Source organism: Rhopalosiphum padi, chromosome 2, assembly GCF_020882245.1.
Source record: "Rhopalosiphum padi isolate XX-2018 chromosome 2, ASM2088224v1, whole genome shotgun sequence".
Taxonomy (NCBI): Eukaryota; Metazoa; Arthropoda; class Insecta; order Hemiptera; family Aphididae; genus Rhopalosiphum; species Rhopalosiphum padi.
This window is the reverse complement of record NC_083598.1, coordinates 89693753-89711978: the sequence shown is the minus strand read 5'-3', so window position 1 is coordinate 89711978 and position 18226 is coordinate 89693753. Positions and strand designations below refer to the sequence as shown.

Here is an 18226-nt window from a genome sequence, read left to right as displayed (position 1 = left end):
AATATAAAATAATATTTAAAAAATGTATACCAATATTGGCAATAAGCTAATTTAATGTTGATCAAATATGTTATAAATGGATTTAGAAACAACACTACGCTCATGCAATCAGCTGTTAGTGGCATAAAAATGTTAGTCATTTCTAAAAGTGTGGATGAGAGATGCAGTTTACTGTTACTTGTTAGACAGTGCTTTTACATAATCAAAAGTGTGATGTATTTTCAAAAAAAAAACATTAAAATTTATGGGCGAGTTAATAATAATAATTAATAATACATTAGTCATATTCTGAACATAGATGATACATTAAATATTAATTAGTTAATTATGCAAGTATTAAGTAGCGTGATTAGTGATTAGTATAATGTATTAGGAACAAAGTAAGTATTCAATAACTAATATTAATCAATAAGTTATATAACTAACCTATAAAAAAAAAAAATGTTTTACAATAGAATATCAATTATGATGTTCAACTTTCCTTATTTTTTGTAACACATAAATACGAAATCAAAATATATAAATTAATAGCTATTGATATGTTAAACAAAAGTTTATTTTCCCACTGAAAAAGATTTAAAAAAATTGCCACCTGTAATAACATTAATTACAACAATAATTTGTAATTGTATTTGTTTTGTAATACCTACGTAGACACATTAATTCTATTAAAATATTATGTGCAATCAAATAGTGATAACTACAAGGAGTAAAACAACATGGCATAATTTTATTGGTTTTCATTTCAAATAATACATACATAAATAATTTATTTGAAAGTAAGAATACACTCATGCAATATATTTTGTATATTATATGTATGCATGTGTACATGTAAATAATAATATTAAAAACTTTAACATATCCATATAGGAGCTCAAAACAAGTGTGCACAATATTAAGTCTATGCATACAATCATGTTGGTAAAAATAAATTTGGTCATCGACCAATGCAACATATCACACAAACAAGTATTGCATCATATATCTAAAAAAAAAAATAATTAGTAATAATTCTACATGAAATACATATGTAATACATTCCTATAATGTATTTCGAGGGCAATTTTGTATTACTGCAAGTCCATTGAACCATTTAATATTAAAATGCAATACATACAAACTACACTATTATTCTTTGAAAAGTCTAATGGGTAATAGTAATATACATATCTTACATAATATCAGAAAAACACATAAGTATAATATTATGAGAACAAATAGTCTTTAACACTACATCGAATTACTAAAACACACAAAATGGAACATTGAATTATTTATTGTCAAAGAATGCATAATTACTGGCACGCATACACAACATACAAATGACATTTAAGTATGTTATTTGTCAACAAAGCGATTGACAAGAAAAAAAAAATCATAATAATAATATTTATTTAAAATATTCTTTCATGTAATTATAATTATTTATTTTTATTTTTTAAAACAGGAATGAACAAATTTTCAGAAGAGGAACAGTCTTCTACCACTAAATTTAACACATATTACACTATCAACACCTATAAAAATCACAAACATTTTAAGGATTTACACAAACGTCCACTGTTGTATGGCGACTATCAAATAACATTATTTTCATTTTTCAACAATAACCATTTATTGTTAAAATTACATAAACATATTTTACAAAATCAAACTAAAAATGAATTTTTTTGATTTGGTGTTATTCATAACGACATTGTATTTTGATAATCGCCCTGATTATTTTTAACAGAAATACATAATATTGTTTGAGGCAAATGTTTTTTTTTTTTGCTATAACATACATTCAAATTAGAAAAAAAAACAATATTAAAAATTTTTAATTTTTAATTAACGAAAAAATTTTAAATTTGTATAATAATAAAGTCTTTCCCGTATGGTTTATAATAATTACACCTTAAATTAAATATTGGTAACACTTGTGGATTACAAATATACATTAAAAATATTTTTACAATAAATTTATTTTGCTGAGCAAAACAATAAATTTCATATAAAATATACCATACGGAATAAAAATTATTATTTCTAACATAATAAAAATACAAATAAAAGTGTTAGCTGCTCAAAATTGCCGTCCAAGATAATACATTTTAATATGTTGATAGTATTGTTTTACAACAGTAACAATAATCATTTAGTTTATTGAGCAGCATAATAATACAGTAATATTAAGTTTATAAATATTTAATTTTTTTTACTTTTATAATAATAGTCATAAATCAAAACCCTGTAATATTTATTAATTTATAATAAATATATAATGTAAGACTTATTATTGTGTACCAAGAAATAATAATTTTTAAGTTATATGAAAATAATTGGATGAATGAATGAGTAGTAATTATTCAATGCCGTTTGGACTTACGATAAGATTTTTTCAAACGGTTGACAACCGTATGTCAGTCGCTTAATCGCTTTTTTGAAGTCTTATGGTTTCGCTTATAGTAATTTTGTGCCATAGAGTTGATTAATGACACAATGAAATATAGAACCATTGATAAAACAAATAGGTCAAACAATTTCACAGCAATATTTGTACCCTACATAAGTATACAAATGTTAGTAATGGAGTATATAATTTTTAAAAATCAATATCACTAATTACCTTTGAGTCTTTTTTGGCATGTAACCTTTGCTTTTGGTTTTCTAAAAACGTTGTAATGGGTGCTTGCAATTTTTTTCCAACTCCTGGGATTTTGCCGACAATATCAAGTACACTTGCAATGAGAGTTTCATTAAAAGCCACCACAACAAATAACACTTGTATACTCATTTTAATGGCAGCTTTACCCAAAAGAGTAGCTCCAAAAAATGTCCAGAATGGTATTAAAAAGTGTCCGCATGTAATCCCAGCAAGATCGAATAATGGATTCGGAATCTAATACATATTCACTGTTAAGACTCCAATGTGATTTATCATATAGAACAAAATATTAACTTACTGAGGCACAAGCTAAAATCCCAAAGAAACCAACTTTTTTTACTAGTCGCTCGACAAACAATTTTGACTTGTCTACCATAGTCTAAAATAGAAATATGAATTACTACATATTTCAACACAATGAATTAAGATATAAAACTGTACCATTGTTTCAGGATGCTTTTCTTTTTTCAGTAATTCTTCAAATTCTATTAAATCTTCCTTGTCTTCATCAGGTGGTCTACCAGAAAGTCTAGCAGCACGAGCCATAAAGTATGGTGGCAATTCACCAAGTGCAGTACCTGCTCCCCACATCATAGCTTCAACTCGTACTTTCAACATAATGTTCCACAAACTAGCTACCCAGGCGCTGTCAACTTCATCAGGACAAATAATTCTAAAAATATATAAATTTATTAAAATTAATTATGTATGACATACAAAATTAATTAAAATAAGTGTATAACTTACTGTTCTGGATATGGAGGCTCAGGGAAGTTAAGTCCTCCACATTCATAGGCAGCCAAAGTAACAGAGGTAATGTGCGGGCCCAAATAGAGAAGGAATGTATGAAGGCCAGTACCAAAACCAACAGATGATAAAACTCCTAAACCTAACCAGTAGAGACACCATACAACTTTTGATTTTGCCCATATTAATATCTAAAATTTCAATAATGAAATTAATTTACATTAATTTATTTTAATGACAACTGTATGACTTACTGGTAAATGAGGACCTTCAACGTATAGTAAAATAATTGGAGTAGTAATTACTAAAAGTGCCAAAAGCACATATAACTTATAACAAATTAATCTGAAAAATAAAAAAATTAATACAATCAGTCTTACTATCAAATATTATTCAAATGAATGACCTTTAGTGAATATATTACTGAAATAATATAATGTAATTTAAAAATCATACAAGTTGTTATAAAATAGATAACAACATGACAAAATGTGTTTAAGAATTATCTGAAATTACAATGTTATTTGATTAAAACAAAATTAACAGACAACTAACTGCATATAATTTGAAAAGCAATAAAAAGATCATTAATAACTATTACTGAGATAAAATATTGTTGATAACAAAATAAACAATTAATTTCACAAATTACATAACATTAGAATATTATAAAATTTAATAGTAATAGAAATAAATGAACACATACATTTGGTGACAATGTTTAAAAAAGACGATACAAATTTAATATTTTCATGGTATTTGTTTTCTTGATCAACATAATATTTAATTTGAATATGTAATTGAAAAATGTGGTTTAATACAAAATCAAGGTTTATTAAATTATTTTAGCGGTTCAAATATTACAATTTAAAAAAAAACTAATAAGGAAAATAGCAATATTAATCAACCAAGTTTGGAAAAATATTTAAAATCTCATACGCAGAATAATTATATACATTTGGATATTTATAATAAATTGCTAAAATCAAAGCAAAATAGGCATATCTTAATATAAATAAAAAAAATTAATTAAAATGTGAGAAATATCTTAGAAAACAGTTTTATAGTAATTATTTTTTGGTGTACATAATGGATAATTTGTTTAAACAATTTTTTTCCAATTTTCTAAAATAAAAAAATTACATAACATTTTTTAATGTCACTTACTTTTTAACAAATGATTTGGTTAAACAAACTACTTCTTTACAGAAATGATCTAAAGTTAAGATGGGATGTTTCCATAACACAATTGAGTGGGCATCCATTTTTGTTGATTTTTTAAGTTGTTTGAATTTAGAATTACTCTGGCCGTTTTGTAATACCTAAAAAAAAATGTTAGGTGTAAGCAGTATATTAAAACCTTGATTAAAACTGGTCAATGTCAATAGCATATCAATACATAAATGTTAAATTCATTAGAAAATTTTAACATTAGTTACGCGACAATGTATCTGCAAAAATTTAAGAAGTTATATTAGTTAGAAAATACATGTCAATAATTAAAGAGTTGGATATACATTGAAAATTATTAACTCTCCAGAAATTAATTCTTTAGTAAGGTTGATTAAAAAAATGTTTCTAATTCATTGATTAATATTTTAAATATTTTATAATAAGTTCTTACACATCAATCAAAACCATAATGTCCCTTGACATACTTTTAATAAATAAAAATACTTGAAGCTTTTTTTGAATATTCTTTTTATACCTAGGTAGATATTATTATTATATTTTTAGTTAGATACTTATTACTTTTTATTGTTTTTTTTTACTTAAATCAATGTTTTTACATTTTCAAATGTTTAAAATATATAGGTAAGTGATATAGGTAAATTTGTCTTACTTAACTATCAGCTGATATTATGATAAATTTAAAATATTATTGATACTAACTACAGTAATAATTTAATAAAACTCAACTGTGAAAACGTTTAAACAAATGAATATCTAGTCACTTAATAAAATACAGACTACACGGAAATAATGTTATTGGATAATCATAATAATAGAAATTAATTGAGCAATAATAAAATACAAAGAAAAATGTTTATTGACACATAATTATTGTAATACATGTCATAGCTACCTACCATTTGTGTCATAACAGCTCAAGGTAAAAAGAATTACTAACTAGTTATGAAGCATGATTATGTCCTACAAAAAAAGTAAATAATAAATAAATTTAAAATAGGGTTCTTGACTACACAGATAACAATAGGGATGCAGTAATTTATCGCGGACAACATAGATTTACAATATTATTGTTTGTAGTACAAAACAAAATTAAAGTTGTGTTGACGCAAATATTTGACAGAGATAGCGGCGCTCGAGGATATTATACCGGCATGGGTTACTCGTGTTATAAAACATGTTTACTAATAAAATCATAATAGCTACACTGTTACACGGCAATAAAGACGTCGACTGAGTAAGTAGAATACATGCACAACAATGTTATACTGTCGTCGTCGAGGCGACTTACTTTGTCTATTTTCTTCGGTCTTGATTTATTGGGCCTAGAATCAGTCTGCGGACGGTTGCGGGACGTCATTGTCGTTACACTCCGGTCCTTTTGAGGCATCTTTTGTGAAGAACATTGTGTCGAAACATAGAAAACACAAAACGAACAACTAAATTAAAATCTGAGATACAACTTCAGGGTAAGATCACTAGTCTTTTGACCAGTAAGCACACCACACATGCATTATTATTATTATTATGACTGTATAAAAAATATGCAAACTAGAAAATTGTACAATATTTTTATACACGTATGGTGTTCGAAAAGGAGGAAAAGTAGGGGACTCGCGACCGGATGGGAGGAAGCCTTGATTTCGAGGGGGGGGTGAGGGGAGGGGGCTACAGTGTGCGATCGGCGACCGGTGGCAGTGCCTCCCGGAAACGGCGTTCGGGTGGACGTACCTCGCTCAGATGTGTGGCTCCGCGTTCGTCTCCGACGGTGGATCACGTGTATCGATCGCTGGAGGAGGCGCTACTACGCCTTTAGGAGTGCATCGCGATGGCCACGGAGGCGGCGGTCGACGGAAACGGGTACGGGCGATCGAACGGCGGACTGACCGACGCCTATATTATCGCGGAACGACACTGTGGACCGGCACTCGGCAGCAAGTCGCGCGCGTACTCGTAACAGCGGCTAATGGTCAGTCACACTCTGCGCGGAGTTCGAACGCTCACTGCTTATGTGTTGCACTGTCGCACTGTGACGTAGCCGCGCGTTATCAGCCCCTGCACCGCCTCGTTATCAGCCGCCGTTGATACGCGCCGCCCGGTGATAAACCACGTGGATCCACATAGATAGTGCCCCGTCGCCGTGGAACCTCCGCGTGTCCGACCGTAGCACCTACGACTACGACTGCGGTGGCTGTAATAGTCGGTGGTCGCGGTCAGCTGATGACGTACCTATGGCCGACGGGCGAAGGGGAGGGTGCGGTTCGATCGCCGCCGCCCAGCCGGCTCGATCCAAAGACCGTGTCATATATTATTATAATATTGACTATTGTGTATAAAATGGCTACGACTTGATCGAAATAAGAAATATATTAGGTATAAATATTAAATCCCGCAGGACAATAGAATTGGTAACAATCTGAGGGGAATTGAGTCTTAACTTTTTTTTTCGGTGCGAGTGGGGTGCGAGCAAACCCGTGGGCGGTCACTCCCATTAACCGTCGCCACCCTTGTTTAACTTGCCTAAAAAATAAAGCAAACATATTTTATTACAATATTAGAATAATATTATATCGTTTTTATTCCAATATTAATATATTATAGTTACTATATATATATACCTACTGTATCCCCGTATTAGTCAATAGGTACGTTTTCAACTTAACAGAAGCTCATAAGAAATAGGTATTTGTTGAACTTTTATTTTTTATATTTAATTATTGTAAGAAATACTTACACAGAACCTGGAAATAACCTAAAAAAAATGCAAATTTTCTTGATTTTTTTGAATTGTAAATATTTGAAATTTAACGCCTATAAAAGCTTATATTATGACTAGGTACCTATGTATTTTCAAAATTAGCAATAAGAAGCAATAAGCAATTAGCATTAGTATATGTATTATACTATTATATATATAACTACAAACTTTTAACTACTTAAGAGAAATCTTGTAATAAGTTTTTTTGTTAAAAAGCAAAAACTTAATTATTCATTGAAATAAATTATCATAAACAAAATAAAAAAAAATAAAAAGTCGAAAATCTAAAATACGAACAGTATAGGTACCTATAAAAAGAGCCATCTTAAATTTATTTCATATAATATCTAATAAAATATGCCAATTAATTTCATAATATTAAGTCTCTAATGTCTTTATATATACAGTTATTAATTTTTGAGAACTAACAAAATATTTAAATCGATTTTGTCAAAACCTGGTTTTACGTTAAAATTCCAGTTTTTCCAAATTTTTTTTTATATATTTCCCAGATATTTTTAAAAGCACTAAATTTTTTTTACTTTTTACCTCTCTAATAGGTCTGCAAAGTTGTAAATCAAAGCCTTTTTATCACCAAATACCGCACATCATTGTAAAATTAAGACATTCATCTCTCAACTCAGGTTAGGTTGCTAAAAATTTAAATGATAATCGCACGCTTTTCGGCATAATAATACCAGATCCGGATGCAAACTCAATGCCAAGTATTGCGTGGCAAAAACATTTTTGAACATACCTAATGATTTTTATTTTTAAAATTCCTTACATAGAGTTATTTATAAATCAACTATAGAAGCTATATTCTTGGAGCAAAATAATGTTTTGAAAGGTTCCTAAATTTTATATAATATACAATTTTTTAATATTATTTTTTTTCTGCCATTAATATTATTATTTTAAACTTGCTTTGTTTTGAATGTTTTGTAAATTGATCAAATAAAAATAAATACTAATACGTAATAACCTATGTTATTATATGGGTTATCGTTGTTTATTTTATAATAATAAAATTAAAATATTTAATATACATATCAATATATCATTAAATCGTTTCATTTTACTCATCAGTCATCATCTTATATAGTTATTTATTATAACTATATTATAAAATGATAATAAGTTAATAAAATCATATTTTTATATATAGCCATATTAGTAATCTATATAATATGTTAGAGTACTTATATAGCGTCTTAGTCAAACCTTTTTTAATACACTGCCAGGCCTGCCGTCACAAGAATTCTTATATTCGTCACTGTCTGACGTCATCTTATACAAGCAATAAAATCTTCAACTTTGAGGGTGGTTTTTAAAAGAAAGTTTTATCTATAGTAGGCCAAATTACTCAAAATTTCCTGATTAAAAGTAGGTAAGTAATCGAAAAAAAAATATAAAGAAAACATAAAAAACGGAAATAAAGCATGCTATAATTTCGAAAAAAGTACTAAAAAAATCTTGTTGCAAGTTAAATAAAATTTCAAAAAAATTGAGTTTAAAATGCATTGCTAGTCAAATTGAAAATCATGTTTAAAAAAAGTATAAAAATATAAAATGTTAAATATTTATGACGAAAATTAAATAAATAAAAAAATGCATAAAGTATAAGTAAAAAGTTTTAATCATTGGGCATTATTAAACATATCAATTAGAAGAGTAATTAAAAATGAAAATATAACCTAAAATGACAATTAAAAATAAAAATGCCAAAAATGATAAAACGGAGTAATAATATTGATGTTGCAACTTGCAACCGCGGTAGCTGAGGATTGGAGATTGGCCCAGACCAGAGGTGCAAAAGTCAAAATATAATATGCCTATAACAATACACATTTTACTTAGAATATGCACAAAGTAATTATGCTATTTATTGATAAAAATCATAACTATTGGACAATTTTAGGCTGTACAAAATAGATGATACACAATATATAATATTACGTATGTTGTATTTAATGATTGTAATGTATTACATTTAGTGTATGACACTGTATAGGTACAAATATTGTACAAATGGACAATGTTTACAATATAAATTTCACGTTATAATATTACGCCGAGTGATATTAATTAATAGTTTAAAAAAATGTTTTACATTACCTATTATTAAATATATGAGAAACATTGATACATGTGTTGAGATAAGGTATAAAATCCAACTCCTGTCAATATGTATATTTAAATTTATTGATAGATCGCTGATCATATTTCAATACCTACCTATAATCTATTTATGTTATATAACTTATATGTTAATGATAGTAAATTATAAAAGAAATTCCATAGTGAGTTGATTATTATTGTCAAAATACAAAAATATGCAATGAATATATTTTATCAATATAAGTTACAATAATATTTTTTTATTAAACTTAATAATAATTATATTTTAATAAACTAATTATAAAAATATCTAGTAGGTATAGCCTGGTATTTTAAAAGTCATTATTTCTATTTATTTGTTTTTATTTTATATGAATTGACGATTAAACCTTAATTATTTGAATTTCAAATAATGTAAAAAATGCGTCCGTGTACATATTTAAAAAAACAATAATAAAAAAAATCAATTAAGATTTAAACATCTATATTTTATATTTGGAACCTAGTAAAAAAGTTGTTGGTAAAAGGTTACAAATTTTGAAATTTACAAGAGCGGAAATATGATTAATGACCAGGAGCACTGATGGACGTCACTATGGCTCTGAATGAATTTATTGATTTTACAATATAATTCGATTTAAACGTTAAGGGTGGTTTCTGACAGAAAATTCAATCTAGTTTGTACTTTGAAGAGTTCAAAATTAAAAACTCGCAGTCATTTTAAAAACGATTAAGAAAAAACGTAAATTTTTCATGAAACCAATAATGTTTTCGACAAAATCGATGTTGTTTTTTTGGTGTATTTATGTCAACAATGAAAAAACCGTAGATATTTGAAATTTTTACCAAATATTTATGTAACTATATTTTCCAGATATAACATATATTTTTTTATAATATTAATTCTTATAACTTAAGATTTGAAAGTTTAATGTTTTTTTTTCAGAAAAGTGAACTTAGTTTGTACTTGGTGAATCAAACGTAAAAATACACAGTATCTAATTTCTTAATAATTGGAAAAATTATAGAAAAAAAGGTAATTTTTACGCAACATATCAGTTTTCAATAAAATCAAATTCATTTTGTTGTTGTTATTTATAAATAATTAATCGTACAGAGAAACACTAAACGTTTACAAAGTATAGACATTAAGTATTTCCTAGACATGATTAAGATATTTTGGCTCAATCGTCAATGCGATGATATAAAAGATAGAACATTATATTAATTAATATGATTATGACCGAGCACTATTGTCAATTTTACATTTGTAATAAATTAGAAGCAAATACTTTAAAACTATTATATTTTATACATGAAATTAATGTATGATTAAGTTTAATATTTAAAAAAACATGGTCTTAGATTTTAGATATTGATTAATTATAATTTATAGTTAATTAAAGTATATTTTTATTTTTTATGATAATCAGGACATATACATCTTAATTCGTGGTTCCACGTTATCCTGAGAACTGATGAGCGCCCTCTATCTTAGCCCAAAATGCGTAGAGTACATAATATTGAGTTATCTTTGTGAGTACTCCAATATGATAGTATGATATCATTTTATCAATTTATTTTTGTATTTTTATCAGTTCTGTCGTTTTGTGGTAATTTTTCAGACTTGACAGTTGACACTACCAAGTTGTCGACGATTTGCGAGTGCCTCGAATGCTGTCGTCTTACGTTAATTTAAATAAAATTATTTATTATACATACATTGAAGTACATATTGATTCGCATATTAGTAATAAAATAATAAAGTATACGTACTATTAAAGTACAATGTTTTATATAGGTAATCAGTGATTTTAGTTTATCGTTTGTTAAAAATGATTCTGTATGCAGATCCAGTATTCAATTATTACCTATTACAGCTATAGACGTTGTAGTTTCTGCTGGAGAAATAATACAGCAATAAAAACTATTTAAAAGGTACTTAGTTTTCATCTATCAATAAGGTACTTAGTTCTAAATTGCTAAACATAGCTTAAACGGCATAAATATTGTATAAGTATTTTAAACAGTTGAATTATTTGTATCTAGTTTAAAAGTTCACAAGAATTTGACCATGTATGTTTTGAACGATTTCTTCAATGCATTGCGATTGTTTGTCCAAACCCATGCGGAGCTAGACATCGATATTAAAATGCCAATGTTGAACCATCACATTAATGGACACATCCGTTTCTATTCAACTAAAGTGAGTACCCATATAAATTTGACAAAAGTTTGGAATATGTATTTATTATGAAAATGAATTTATTTTTTATTTTCTAGAACTTACAAAACCTTGTTGAAAAGTTAGTGGAAGACTTGACAATCGTTGAACGTTGCTCGTGGTCTTCAGATTATTTATCAATATGGTTAAAAAAAGAATTATGGGCATCCACAGTTATGAAAGAGATATTGACGTCTGGCTGTAAATATGGTTGCAATAATGATCACAAAGGCACTGTAAAGTATATGATCTCAAATCTCAAAAACATGAGTGAGTTTCTAAAATTTGTTTTTTTGTGTACGTAGGTAGTCTCAGTCAGTTCTGACGAGTGTAATGATTCAGTCACATGCTTTCGCATTGAACTATTGAAAGAGGCAATTCAAAATTTGGCCAAAATGAATGGGTACCTAATAGGAAGTAATGGATTGGATTTATTGGTGTCTAAAAAAAACAATCCAAAAAATAGTAATCTCGTATTATGTGGTAATGTTGTTTGTAATGTGAAAGTCAAAGAATATAAACAGTGAGCATATTATTAATTAATTAAATTTATTCATTATAAAATATATTATAATAATATTGGGATTTCAGGCGAAAACAAGACTCTATTACTAAAATGTCAGCTAATCGTATTGAGTCTGAAGAATATCCGATCGATATAATATCAAAACTATGTCATGCATCTATTGTCTATGAATTATTGAGTGTCCGCCATAGTAAAGTTATTAATACGGAATGTGATACATCAAATAAAGACAGTTTGTTTAAATTACTATTTTTGTGCTTTTTAACATGTACAATTTTAATTTATTTTCAACATTCATTTTAGGTGGTATTTTCATAATGTACAATTACTCAAGACTATGTCAAGTATGGGAAGCATATGAAAAAGGTGTTATTGAAAACTTCTATGAATCTTTACCAGACATTTGTTCTGTTAACTTTGGATTGTTGACTAGCAATGTGAGTTTTAGTATTTAAATGATGGTGTGATGGCACCTTGAATGTTTTAGTTACATATTTGGCTCACCTGGGTTATCTTTTTTTTATTATAAATATAATTTTTACAATGTTAATTTATAGTTTACAAATAAATTTTGGTTAGTTCATAAGTGAATTGTCTTCATGAGCTTCGAGTAGGTTATCCTGTGTAGCCAGGGTTTTAGTCATAATTTTGTAGATCTTTTGCCAATTTTATAGTGGAGTGCTTTTTCGGCTTTATGGAGTTTTTCGTAAAACATTTTTGAACTGTTGTGTTATCAATGTTGATAGGTATAGTAGGCCTGTATTATTATGCAGTTGTTTATTTCAAGTGAACTACAGCACTTTTAGTGTTATTCTTAAAAATGTATTTTGAAGAGTTTTAATTTTTGTTTATGAGATAGCTGTACATATAGGACATGTGTAGGCTATTAACCTGGGTTATAACTTTTTCGTTATAAAACTATTATTTTTACTATAGATCTTTACAATTAAAACATGTGTATAATAATATAAAATATTTAATTCATTAGTTATGTAGGTATATTATTTATATTTTAATGGTTAGTAGAAAACTAGAAAATTACAATGAAAGTTTTCTATTGATATCTAGCATACCCATTAAATGTATTTTAATGTTGCTGTCTTTGGTTCAGTACTCTTAGGAAATTAAATTACAATGAATAATATTATGTGTATCATTTAGGAAGAATGGCTTTTAATCCTTAACCATCTATCAATGTATCCATTGGTTATTCAACAATCTGTCAAACATTTGTTGTCAGCCAGTGTGGATGTCCATAGATTATGCAAGTTTTTAATGGAAATGTCATCGGCAGTTAGCCTGTTTTATCATAGACATCACATTTTATCTGTGAGTATGTTGTTTAAAAGTGCAACAGTAGTTTTTTTAATATTATTTTTAGTGTTAACTTTTAAACATATGACTATAAATGTTGTGTTCCATACAACAAAATTTTAATTTTATATTATGCTATAAATCATAAACCATAAAAAAAAAAAACCATTAAAATAATAATAATAAAATAAACTGAGTTATATCAACAGTTTTAGCATAAGTACGGAACTTACTGAAACAAAAATTATTTTATTTCAAAGTAAATAATTTTAAACCTTAAACATATACATTATGTATACATGATTACTCCATTACCTATCAAAGTATATATTTTTCATGTAAAGCTATAATATCAAGTTCTCAAACTTTTCATAGTTACTAATGCAGTACCTAACCATTTTAAATTCCATCAACCCAACGAAGTCATTGTGAATCAGTTTTATTCTTTGCTTACCAATGTGTGGTTGTTATATACCAGAGATTCTTAACCTATAGTCCGCAATACTCATGTTGGGGGTACACGGCAGCTTTAAGAATATTAAACATAAAATAATTTATATTACAGTTTTATGAACAATTAAGTTTAATAAAAATAATTATAAATGTGTATAATTGTTATGTCTACTTCTATAATTTGTAAAATAAAATAATTATTATAATTTTGGTTATGATAACATCAGATGTTTTGTAAAAAAAAGGTATTCGACAAAAAATTGGTAGAGGGTCCGCAATTTTTAAAAATCTTTCATCGGGGGTCGTGTTCTACAAAAGGTTAAGAACCGCTGTTATATACAATTATATTATGAAAACATTGAAAATATATAGTGCAGTTTTTTATTAAAATAAAATATTGATTAATTATATATGTTTGAAATCACTTAAATTCTTATTAGTTTTAATGTAAAGGATGTGGATATGAGTATAATATATATTTTTTTACTATAGACAGCTTATCCAAGGTTAGGTTAGGTTTCTTTAACACATTTTCTTTTGTTTTTTGAATTTTAGAACTGTGCTTGATACATTGGCTCTAGTATTAACTTTAAAGTGTAAATAAACTAATTTGCTGTTACATGTGTGTAAGACAGCTACAACACATGTGGGTGTAACATCTTTCCTATGAATATTTTTAAAGATGAAATTAATAGTTATAATTTACTTTATAAAATATTAACACTTTGTATAAAATTTCATAGTTTTATTATGTTGTGCAATTTTATTTATTTTGACAACATTTTTGTTAATTCTTTTTCATATTTAATTTTAAATAAACGTTTAATGTGTTGATATTTATTGTTATTGTTATTTTCTTTATTACTTTATATTGTTATTTTTTTCCAAAATTACTATTATTCATCCCTCTGTTGGCATAAATAAACTTACTGATATTATTTAAGAGCAATTTTTATAGTTTTTAAGTTCAATGTTGGTTTTTATAGTGCAATAGTGATGACAGATCAATTTTGTTTGATAAAAATATTATGTTAAAATAATAATTTTTACTTATTATTAGCATTTTAACAATATACAGTTGTATGTAATTTATACATTTATACATTTAAATAATTAATATTTATTTTTCGTTACTTAAAAGATATGACATTTGATTAAAGTCTAAACACTACATTTCAATAGTTATTAAATAAATTTATAATTATATTATCAAAATATGTGTCTGAAACAATAAAAATGTTATTAGTTTTAATTTTAAACAGAGTAAGAATAATAATATAATTGTGTGTATTGTGTTAATGTGTAGTGTATAAAATGATAATTTTATAAATTGATAGTGTTAATATATTGTACAAAGATAAAAAAACACATTAATTCACATCATTGAACAAATTAAAACTATAATATATATATTTCATAAGCATATTTTAAAGAAAATCAACTTATAAAAGATTCACAATGATGTTTACTTATACTTGGTAATGTGATTTGTCTTTAGTCATTATTTGTATTAATATTTTAATCATGTTTTCTTTGTGTTTTATTATCATATTTCAATATATTAATAATTGTTTAATAATGAAGTTTGAAGACAATGACTACTCGAGTTCATAGAAAATATAAAAAATAAATGTTATGATATACCTACAAAATTAATAATAATATATTTTTTGAAAAATAAATGAAGTAATCAAATAATAACTAATACATTTAATATTAAGCTTTGAAATATTACTTCTAATTCATTTTATAAACTTATATAATAAATTAATTGTATAATAATAATTAAAGTATTAAAAATAACAGATATACACTATAAATATGGCATACAATTTATCCACAACCAATAATCTTTAGTTTTATAGTTTTCTTATAAATAGAATATTGTACTATTTTTATTTGCTATTATAATTCATAATATTTTATTATTGATATAATGGAATGAAATTCACTTACATAAAAATTGAGTTGTTTTTAAATTCTTTTGCTGGATTATTGTAAGTGTGTGCCTACCATACTAGTTAATAGTTATAGTTATAACATGTTTATGATACTCAATCACTGATAAATATTTGACAACTACCTACCTACCTATATTTAATTATATCATGTTGTTAAACCATTGCTAAGTGTTAGCATGTGTGTATATGATAAATGTATATAATTAAATATTATAATTTATAATACAATTAATTAATATAATTAGCTAAAATTTATATTGAATATTTTTTATTCTCAGGATCCCATTTCAAGTTTATTGCCGTTGATGCACGCTCGATTATATTTGGTCAAAGCGTCAATACAGGTGTATGAAAATGTTTTCCAATTATTAGGCATTGATGCTGTACGCGAAATGTAAATGGTACTAATCGACGAAGGCGCTATGGAAGGCAAAAGTTAATGTTGACCAATATATTGTCATAAAATAATACTGTTTTTTCCAAACTTAACCCTAACGTTATAATATGATGAATTTTGTACTGAATTTTTTTGTATGCTATAAATGCCTAAAAAATAATATGTAATCGTTTCAAATGTTTAATTTGTTTTTATTTTTATATGTTTTCGTATTTATTAATCATCTGGAAAAGTAAATCAAAAAACATGACACCACCGTCCACCACATGCGGTGTGTACAGTGGTACGTCTTTTTCTACAAAGTTCTACACGCAATACGCGTAGTTGGTAAAAAAAATGTATATAACATAGAAGATACCGAGAGTCGAGACAATAATAAACTGACAAACTTTTTCCCTAGTCTTGACTTTCGGAACTCCGCCGATCATGTTTCTCAAAAACACATGTTCGAGCCGTCGAGATAACAGCATTGTCTGCTACACATATAAGAATGTTTGTAAGTCTGTGCGAGACCTTTTTCTCTTTTATTTTTATTGGTCTTTTACATTTCTAAAACCTATTGACTATCAAAAGTTGTTTCATACAACCATATAATACATCCATTGCTGCTGTAAACTTGTTTCAATTTAAGTGCTCGCCGGTTAGATAAAACAATAAACCAAGTTTTAAAGTTTGTACGCGTTTAACTGCTCGATATACGAACGACAAGTATTTGAAGATAATCGGAAATCAGAATTCTACACAAACGTGAATGATATGACTATATGAGTACCTATATGGCGATATTCCAGGTAAATAATCTAATAATATAAATATTTTTGATAGGTATACCTACAACCTACAGTATATTAATAGTACCTATTAGGTATCAGGTATCATCTTTACTCTTTATATACGAATTCAAAATATTTAAACATGTCGTTAACACGCGTAGGTACCATACAATTTAAAGCAATTTAGTAATTTATGAAAACTATCGACTATTATTTATCTACCATACGTATTTATAATCAATGGTATTAGTGTATTACGTATACCTAAACAAAATTGTGTAGGTAATAGAATAGCCAATAGGAATATTATATGTATAATATGTATGTTTGGCTGATAAACCGAAAGATTCCGATTATCTATTTATCAAAGTACCTATAGTTTATTCAAAATGAGATGATGACTCGGAGGCGACCAGTTTTGATCAGCCGTCCATGCGCACAATTTGGCCGCCGAGTCATCATCTCATTTTGAATAGACTCAGGTAATAGGTATGAATCTGAATTCGGTTTCCAAGTTTAACGTAGATGCCTAAAAATATCTTATAAAAGTGAAGTATAATATTTGCATCGTTGGTACGATATGTCGATATTTTAAATAATAAAATAAATTTTGATACCAAGCGGAGTTTTTTAAAAAATTTAATCAGAATTTGATTTACAGTAATATTAAATAAATGTTTCTCTGTTTTCAAATTTTGGAGTAGTTAAAATATTTCAATTTTGAGTGAGGTTTTGGTAGAAAATTAAATCTGTATAGTTGCTTTATAGTTGGCACTTTTTTTTTGGTTTAATTTTAAACGTAATTAATTTAAATTTAATAGTTTGTAAGTAAAAATTGTTTTATGTTTAGATCTTTTGAATTTTAAAATTGTTCTGCCTATTTTGAGCTATTTATAGACATTACAAAATGTATGACGTATTAATTTTTTCAATTCATAATGACATTAAAATATTATCTATACAAGAACATTTTTTTTCTCAGTATTTGGTCGTTAATTTATTTATAACTTTATTCTTATAACTTATAAGTTAAAAACAAAAATGTAATAATTATTTATTATTATTATATTATGTATATACCATGTTTTTGGTAAAAATTTTAATCAGCTGT

At 26.7% G+C, this 18226-nt stretch overlaps 2 protein-coding genes across 4 annotated transcripts; one reads left to right on the top strand and one right to left on the bottom strand.

Annotated features, from left to right (window-relative positions):
* Positions 1–710: 710 nt before the first annotated feature.
* Positions 711–6741, bottom strand: LOC132919569 (vacuole membrane protein 1-like). The gene is made up of 9 exons (XM_060981271.1): positions 6320–6741; positions 5880–5978; positions 4565–4719; positions 3652–3742; positions 3398–3588; positions 3092–3323; positions 2949–3029; positions 2612–2884; positions 711–2546 (listed from the first exon to the last, which is right to left on the bottom strand). The coding sequence occupies exons 2-9, from the start codon at positions 5976–5978 to the stop codon at positions 2406–2408; spliced, it is 1263 nt and encodes a 420-aa protein (XP_060837254.1). The 5' UTR covers positions 6320–6741; the 3' UTR covers positions 711–2405.
* Positions 6742–10406: 3665 nt separating this feature from the next.
* Positions 10407–16526, top strand: LOC132919570 (DALR anticodon-binding domain-containing protein 3). 3 transcript variants are annotated; one of them, XM_060981274.1, is made up of 11 exons: positions 10407–10503; positions 10901–11003; positions 11093–11195; positions 11269–11405; positions 11517–11673; positions 11751–11927; positions 11997–12214; positions 12283–12449; positions 12521–12654; positions 13379–13546; positions 16224–16526. In XM_060981274.1, the coding sequence occupies exons 5-11, from the start codon at positions 11542–11544 to the stop codon at positions 16341–16343; spliced, it is 1116 nt and encodes a 371-aa protein (XP_060837257.1). In that variant the 5' UTR covers positions 10407–10503; positions 10901–11003; positions 11093–11195; positions 11269–11405; positions 11517–11541; the 3' UTR covers positions 16344–16526. The 3 variants fall into 3 exon arrangements, with proteins under 3 accessions (XP_060837257.1, XP_060837255.1, XP_060837256.1); XM_060981272.1 differs by having other exon boundaries at positions 11093–11405; XM_060981273.1 differs by having other exon boundaries at positions 11093–11431.
* The last annotated feature ends 1700 nt before the right edge of the window (positions 16527–18226 follow it).

Excerpts from the sequence above, each read along its gene's own strand:
- LOC132919569 (XM_060981271.1), bottom strand. The coding sequence starts at position 5,978 with ATGCCTCAAAAGGACCGGAGTGTAACGACAATGACGTCCCGCAACCGT. Across the intron at positions 4,720-5,879 it reads GACCGAAGAAAATAGACAAA|GTATTACAAAACGGCCAGAG; the intron begins GTAAGTCGCCTC and ends ATTTTTTTTTAG. Across the intron at positions 3,030-3,091 it reads AAAAGCATCCTGAAACAATG|ACTATGGTAGACAAGTCAAA; the intron begins GTACAGTTTTAT and ends TTTCTATTTTAG.
- LOC132919570 (XM_060981274.1), top strand. The coding sequence starts at position 11,542 with ATGTATGTTTTGAACGATTTCTTCAATGCATTGCGATTGTTTGTCCAA. Across the intron at positions 12,215-12,282 it reads AAAGTCAAAGAATATAAACA|GCGAAAACAAGACTCTATTA; the intron begins GTGAGCATATTA and ends TTGGGATTTCAG. Across the intron at positions 12,450-12,520 it reads TGATACATCAAATAAAGACA|GTGGTATTTTCATAATGTAC; the intron begins GTTTGTTTAAAT and ends CATTCATTTTAG.